We start from the raw sequence: 8,151 nt of genomic DNA, 5'->3' as shown, positions 1-8,151 counted from the left end.
GTATTACTGGTTGAAGACCAGCATAATATTTGCCTTTTTGTCTGCTAGAAGACGACCAGTAAGTCTTCCAGTTATTGTGTAAATCAATCTTAGCCTGGGAGCGTAAGTCTTGAGAAAAACATTTATCATATATAATGGTACCAGAATGAATCGCCCATTTAGCCCATCTATCCGCTTGTTCGTTCCCAGGAATGCCAGAGTGTCCAGGAACCCAAACAAGAACAATTTGTATGCCAAGGTTAGAGCAATTGTAAAGAAGCTCTTTTGTTTTAAGATTGATTTGGTGAACATCTGCAGAACATTGCTACGAAAGGGGAATTTTAACAGATCGTCCAGGCAGCTACGAGAGTCTGTAAAAATTACAGATTTGTCTAATTTGTGGGATTCAACATATGAAACTGCCTTAAAAACAGCGATCACCTCACCCGAATATACGGACGCTTTAGAGGGAGATTTAAAAGTTAAGGAGATATTAAATATGGGGATCCAGACGGCAGAGCCAACAAAATCATCTGTGGTGGATTTGGAAGCATCTGTAAAGATATTGAGCCAACCGTTCCATTTCTCATTAACGATTTTATTAAAAAGTATTCCAGCGTTAGGGTCATCTTTGACAATTCCTAAATTGGTAACAATGTTGGGTTTAAAAATTAGTGCATCAAAATCAATCAAAAACAATGGATTACCAGAGTATTGATTGATAGGGGGGCCGATGAGAGATTTGTTAAAGCTTTTTAAAAGGCATGGAGGGCTCTTATGTTCCCAGTATTTAGAAGTTGTAACAAGGTTCGCTAGTTGAGTCAAGGGGGCAAGTATGGGGTGGGCAGAATTTTGTAAGATTTTGAAAAAGAAACGGTCGCATAAGTACTGACGAGGGAAACATAACGGGGGATCTAAGCTCTCAACCTGCATGGCATTGATTGGAGATGATTTCATAGCTCCTAATATAACACGAAGTCATCTAGCCTGTATATTATCCCAATAGTTAACAGCGGATTTGTTACAGGGTTCTAATAAAAATGAAGCGTAATCAAAATGACTCCTTATTACAGCATTGTAGATCAATTTTTGGGTATAAGGGCGAGCACCCCACCATACTCCACACAGAGCTCTAATAATATTTATACCCTTTTCACATTTATTTTTAATATAATTCAGGTGAGGGATTCCAGTCATGTGGAAACAAGCTAGATTATTAGAATGCCTAGACAAAAAGTTTGATGAAAGGCAGGTAGTAGTAAACTTTTAAATTTAACTTGGGTCAGAAAACAATCCAAATGGTAACAATTAAATACTTTATTTATCTTTTAACAGGAAGCCTATAATAACTGTTCTACATGTTGACCTCTGTTTCGCACACATACTCGCATTCTGTGTCTTAAGCCAATTTTCACTACACCAGTGGTTATGGTGGTTTCTTCTAATTTCGTTTGCGGCATCAATAATTTTTTGTCTCAAAACATCGACGGATATTATTGGGTTTGTATCATTGTACACCAAACTTTTCATGTGTCCCCAAACATAAAAATCCATGGGAGTCAAGTCTGGACTCCTAGCTGGCCATGGAGTGGGTCCTTCTCTTCCGATCCATTTGTTTGGGTAATTAGTGTCTAGCCACCCTCTGACACTTCTTCTGTAGTGTGCGGGCCATCCGTCGTGTTGGAACCACATGTCTCGTATAAGGTCAAGTGGTATATCATCGAGTAAATCAGATAGATCTTGTTTCAAAAAGTTTTCATATGTTTCTCCATCCAAACGTTCAGGCAGAAAATAAGGCGCAACTAAATAGTTGGAAACAATTCCAATCCACACGTTGAGGCTGAATCGTATTTGTGATCTCTTTACCCGCTTTTTATTGGGATTTAATTGTGCCTTCGGAGACCAATAATGAAGGTTATGATAATTGGTAATGCCATCTTGATCAAATTTTGACTCATCTGTCCATAAGATTCTTCTCAAAAATCCAGGATCGTCCAAATCGGCGTGCAGCATAAATCGGCAGAAATCCAGCCTTCTCACAGGATCTCCTTCTTCGATATGATGTGCCGGCGTGTAGTGATAGGGGTAGAGACCGGCAGTATGCACCGTATGCCACACTTTCCATTGTGAGAGCCCAAGTTATCGGGCAATAATATTGGTTGAAGTAGTTGGATCCCGGCGAAACCGTCGAACTATCTCATTATCCTGATCTTCATCATCATCATTAACACGTGGTCTACCTAGGTCTGTTCGTCTTCTCAAAACAGAGCCAGTCTCTCTAAGTCGTCGGTAAACTCCCTCGAATACACTAATATCCGGTACTCGGCGGCCGGGATAACGTGTTATGTATTCATTACGAGCTCATAGGGATACACAATTGCAGTACCCGTAACAAATTAACATATCGGCATATTCTTCATTCGTGTAGGTCGTCATCTTCAACAGTTCCAAATCAGAATCACAAATCAAAGTCCAGTTAACAAGCACAGTCACGAATAGGAAGAAACTGTCCAGGGACACCTGCCAAGTCAATGGCATAAACGGAGAATTACGTCTTGTGTCACTCGCACCTGTTTACATCGTATGATATCCTGTTCGCACGCACCGCAATCCCTTAAAGGACAATAGGCGCAGGTAGTAACTTAACGTACCCCTATTGTTTACTACTCTACCTGGTAGCTTTTCATCCAACTTATTGCCTAGGCATTCTAATATTAACCTAGCTTGCTATACCTTTTTGGAAAGCTAAAGAACCGTAGATATTTTTAAGCACAACTGTCATAGACTTTTTTTCAATATCTAAGAAAGAATAAAAAAAAAAAGCAATTAATTTATTTTTTTAAATAATAAATCGTCTACTACGGCGCAGTTGGTACAATTACTTGCAAATTTGGTATTTTGAGTAATAAATCTATTAATCTACTACACAAAAATACCAAAAACAAAATGATAACAAGCACAAGACACAAAAAATGGGACATTAGGAAAAAAATTGGACTTTTTTAAAAAAAAACTTCAAAGTCCTATAACATGAGAACGGTTCAGTTTGGGGTATGGTGTTTCATAGTGAAATTAGTCGGAAATGATGCAAACTGTTACCCCTTAAAGGATTCAGGTCGACTTAACCTTTAACCCTGTATACAAGTTTACACGCTGATTTCACATCATATTTCCTTCATATTCACACACATTTGTCTTTTACCGATTCTTGAAGTAATACATCCAAATTAAAAACCATGGTACAAAATTGAAAAAAAATATAGATTTTTTTGCATCTTCTGTATAATCACTCTATAAGATACGTGTTTGAGAAAGCAAAACGTCGATATGTCAATCTATTATTGACTAGATATGTTAGCTGCAGGAATTCCCGAGCCTGCTTGAGAATTCTCCAGAATACGCACGACCTGTTTTTTGACTCGTGTCTAGTTTGTACATTATACAATTGACATAAAGTTCATTATCGATGCCTCACTTTCTCAATCTCGTATCTTATAAAGTGATTATTCAGAAGATGGCAATACTTTCTATTTATTGTAAATTTCATATCCAGAGTGTTAATTTGGATGCATTACTTTAAGGATAGGTAAAAGCCAGTGTGTAAATATTAAGGAAATGTGATATGAAATCAGCGTGTAAACTTGTATATAGAATGCATTTTTTGCATTTCAGTTAATTTGTCCTAAAGGATACGAGTTTGAGAAAGTAATGCGACGATGTGCTATGTACAATTTCATTACAAAAATTCGCTTCCATTCTGTTTCGCTCCAACATAAATTGCCTAATTGATAGTGAGGCACAAGAACACTATAGCTTAATATAAAAAATGAACTCATAAAGCAGTAAAAACCTTTAAAATAATAATAACGCACACACTCAACATAGCCCCGCCCTAGGGAAGCCCTGTGAAATTTGTATATACATCCATTTTTTGCATTTCAGTAACTTTGTGCTTTAAGAATTAAGATACGAGTTTGAGAAAGTAAGGCGACGTTATGCTATGATTACAAAAATTGTAATGCTTATATGCTTCTATTTCGTTCCGCGTCTATGTAAATTAAACATAATTTAATTAATTAAATTATTATTGAATTACATTAACTTCATTTAATTAAAAACCTTAAACCTGTCTACAAATAAGATTTTTTTAAAGAGCACTTTGAGTAGGTATTAATAAAAAAATTAATTTCTATTCCAGCTAGATGGATGGATAGCAAGAAAGTGGAAGAGTCAATCGTCAGCTATGGGCTCTTTTTTGGACCCATTGGCAGACAAAATACTAATTGCATCGCTTTTCTTGTCTCTGACATGGCAGAACTTGATTCCTTTGTGGCTTACTCTGCTAATAGTTGGCAGAGATGTTGGCCTAGTCGCGGCAGCCTTTGTCATCAGATATATGAGCTTGCCTCCGCCTGTAAGTAGTATAGTTCAATGTCGACATATTAATTATCCATCCACACAACACTTAATCTTATAATATTGAATTTATTAAATCCATGTTTCACTATCACGATATAATATTTTTTTGTGTGAAAGTAACTCCACTAGTTTCACACACTCCACATTAATAATTATGTTGTGACATAACATAATTATTAATACAAAGATGGAACACAAATATAAATATAGCAGTTACCAGGTATGGCTAACACGATAAGGCGCGACTTGCGCGAAAGCGACATAAAGCGCGAGATCTCTATGCGAGAATAACAGTATCTTGCTAGTCCTACAGATTGACTATACAGACGCGTGTTACAGTTCTGTCAGATCGCATAAATTTTTATTTATATTAACAATGAATATTTTAAATTAAGCTAAATCTACCTGTTAACTATATCTTAGTAGATGTACTACAGTAAATCACACTAGTGTTTAGTAGTTTAGCTAGATCCTAATGAAATCCTAATGCATTTGTTTGTTGTACTTGTTGCATACACGATGCCATTGACTAATTAATATTAACTTTTTGTTTTTAATTTTTCAGAGAACACTAAGCAGGTATTTCGACGTCACGGAAGCTACAGCGCAGCTAGCACCTACGTTTATCAGTAAAGTCAACACAGCTGTTCAACTGGTATTGGTAGGTTTTACACATACGTTTACTTCGCTACTTAACACCAAATACTGGAGGTATTACCCTATTAAATATTACCTTATGGATTATTTGTAAAATATTAACAACTTCCCAGGACTATATTACTAACAATATAAACAAAAAAAAAATACAAAACTTGTTCCATGACTTTTTACAAAACGTAATTTTACTAATATAAAACTTTTCAGTTTTTGTTGTACTATATGACACTTATAAGACCTGTGTTTGATAGTAGGGTAGTTCAACCGTGCAAGCGTCCGCCCCGACGGCTCCCACCTACGCTCCTGCGTTTTGCACCGTTTAAAACGGTCCATTTAAATATTTTTATTTTTGTTCGAAAGTAAAATCTAATGAATTATTAAACTGTTGTACGTATGTTATGCAAACACTTTATTGTACAACAAAACAAATTTTTAATTTGTTGTTTAATTTTTAATAAATTTAAATTAGTTTTCGCGATTGTTACACATAGGAAATGAAACTATTTTTCCGGATTTAAATCGCGTATATTTGTTTTTTCTTACAAACCGACCGTTCGGGCCCTTTAAAGGTCCCATGGTGACGGTTGACTGATTCACAGTCACAAATACACGCGATTTAAATGTGACCGTCAGGATGGCTGGTCGCCTGTGGCGCCTGGTACTGAGTGTATATTCAAGAATTGCTACTCTTTGCTATCTTTTGTTAATAATTGCTACCTGTGATATATTCTGAGAAATTAAAAAAATTTTGACCAGCCATTCTGACATCAGGATGGCTGGTCGCGTCTTTGTTCAGCATGAAGGGAGCAGATTTTCCAGAAGTATGTATTACCAATAATTGCTACCTCCACGAATTAAAGGTATACGCTTCATATCTACATTAATTTAAAAAATATAACCGATTGAAAATTTTGCGAAGAAGTGCCTGACTAAACTAAATAAAGCAAAAGTTTTTAGTGCTTTATTGCCATAATATAAAGGACAGGCGTTCAATAATTACTTCGAGGCGAACTAGTCTGGTGAGATTACTAACGTATAAAACCGAGAGGGTAGGTAACCATCTTAACGCAATATTAACAAAGAATTTAGTTGTAATTAGTAAAATAGTAGAAAATAGTTGTTAAAAAAATTACATAGTTTTAATTTTTTAGCAAAAGTATGAACAAAATCTTTATCGTAGTTTGTTACAGTGCACTTACACAGGGCTATTTTATTCGAAGGCTAGTTATTTATAATTTTTGTGTTAGCCTCACATTCTTTGCAAATTCCATTGCACGTTATTTTATTATTCTTAGAAATAGAATACTTTTTAAATATCCAATTGTGTGCAATGGGATGAACCTCCCAAATCTTTTCGCGCAAAAGATGGGCGCACTGATGCTTAGGCAAGCGATGTTTCATTCTAAATACAGTCTCAGGTCCATGATTTAACTTTATACGTTTACTTAACGGTTGCATTCGTTCCCACTGATAGGTATCAATAATAAAATTATAAATTACTGTTTTACGACTACTACTTTGTCCTTGTATTCCTTTTTTGATTGATTATCATTAGACAGAATTTTGTTTTGATCTTCATAACGAACAGCAGGTTTATCAGAACCACTGAAGAAAAAGTGGAAATTTTTCTTTACAGAAAGATATAGTGCCTGTGTGGACATTTTATGTCATAAAAGGGTACTAATTTCACTACTACACTACTTTCATTACAGTGGATCGTTAGGCGGCGGTAAATCAGATTTACTGGAAAAATACTTTTTTTGTAGTAATGCATTTTTTTGCTCATCGAGTGGCATAACACACTTCCTCTTTTCATTGTCACCAAACACTACTTAAACCAGAAACATAAATATTAAACTCAATATTAGCAACAGCAAAACCTTTGAATCCTCAGATAAATTAAACTAAAACAATTTGATCCACTTATGACAAATGACACACATATTGCGTTATAATGGTTACCTACCCTCTCGATTTTATACATCAGCAACCTCACCGGATTAGTTCGCCTCGAAGTAATTGTTAAACGCCTGCTCTTTATATTATGGCAATAAAGAACTAAAAACTTTTGCTTTTTTTAGATTAGTCAGGCACTTTTTCGTAATATTTTCAATCGGTTATATTTTTTAAACTAATGTAGATATGAAGCGTATACCTTTAATTCGTGAAGGTAGCAAATAGGTAGCAATTATTGGTAATACATACTTCTGGAAAATCTGCTCCCTTCATACTGAACAAAGAGGCGACCAGCCATCCTGACGTCAGAACGGCTGGTCAAAATTTTTTTAAATTTCTCAGAATATATCATAGGTAGCAATTATTTAGAAAATAGTAGCAAATAGGTAGCATTTCTTGAATATAGTGCCAGTGCCAGACGCCACAGGCGACCAGCCAACCTGACGGTCACGATTTAAATCCGGAAAAATAGTTTCATTTCCTATAATTGAAATTATTAAATTAACCGCCTCTGAGTCCGAACAGTTGATATGCTGGACACACAGTAATTTCACATAGACAGATGACTAAAGGCTTGTGAAATCATTGAAATGATACGTGTTTTTTGTTTAATACTAACAACCTCACAGGAGTATATTACTAACATCGCAAACAACAATTTTTATTCCTTGACTTTTGACTATCTAGTGTATAATTGGAGAAAAGTGTTGCAAGTACTTCTTTGTTTTTCGATAGATTGAAATATAATGGTAGTCCTTGCGAATTGTCCTTTTAGATCCCCGCAGCCCGTAGTCATCATGGGTGTGCCGCACACGAACTTGATTAGCTATTGTAATACTTTCAAAGTTGTAGTAGTTTCAAATAACTTTCAATTTTTGCAGGTTGGCACAACCATGGCATCCCCTGTTTTTGGCTATGTCGACCACCCGGCTATGCACGCGCTAGTTGGCATCACAGCAGCTACGACAGTCATGTCAGCAGTTAGTTATTTAGTTAGTAAGGATACATATAAATTCCTCAGGAAAAAGAAGTGATTTATATATTATTATTATTTTGTCCGGCAGTCTTCCGCCAATTGTTAGTTTTGTACCAGAAAGCATTAAAATAAAATTGTATTTTGTCTACTTGTAAATAAATGTA

The 8,151-nt window shown here is 35.6% G+C and overlaps 1 protein-coding gene across 1 annotated transcript in view; it reads left to right on the top strand.

The window, feature by feature from the left end:
• The window catches only part of LOC113226658 (probable cardiolipin synthase (CMP-forming)), an 18,140-nt gene extending 9,989 nt beyond the window's left edge, over positions 1 to 8,151 (top strand). Inside the window, exons 5-7 of the mRNA XM_026459378.1 lie at positions 4,178 to 4,393; positions 4,964 to 5,059; positions 7,893 to 8,151. Coding sequence (XP_026315163.1) covers positions 4,178 to 4,393; positions 4,964 to 5,059; positions 7,893 to 8,045 — 465 coding nt within the window. The 3' untranslated portion in view covers positions 8,046 to 8,151. The remainder of the gene's footprint in view (positions 1 to 4,177; positions 4,394 to 4,963; positions 5,060 to 7,892) is intronic.

This window comes from Hyposmocoma kahamanoa, unplaced genomic scaffold, assembly GCF_003589595.1.
Source record: "Hyposmocoma kahamanoa isolate Upper Pololo Valley unplaced genomic scaffold, ASM358959v1 192, whole genome shotgun sequence".
Classification (NCBI taxonomy): Eukaryota; Metazoa; Arthropoda; class Insecta; order Lepidoptera; family Cosmopterigidae; genus Hyposmocoma; species Hyposmocoma kahamanoa.
Note: the sequence above shows the minus strand (reverse complement) of the source record. Positions and strands in the feature narration are given on the sequence as shown.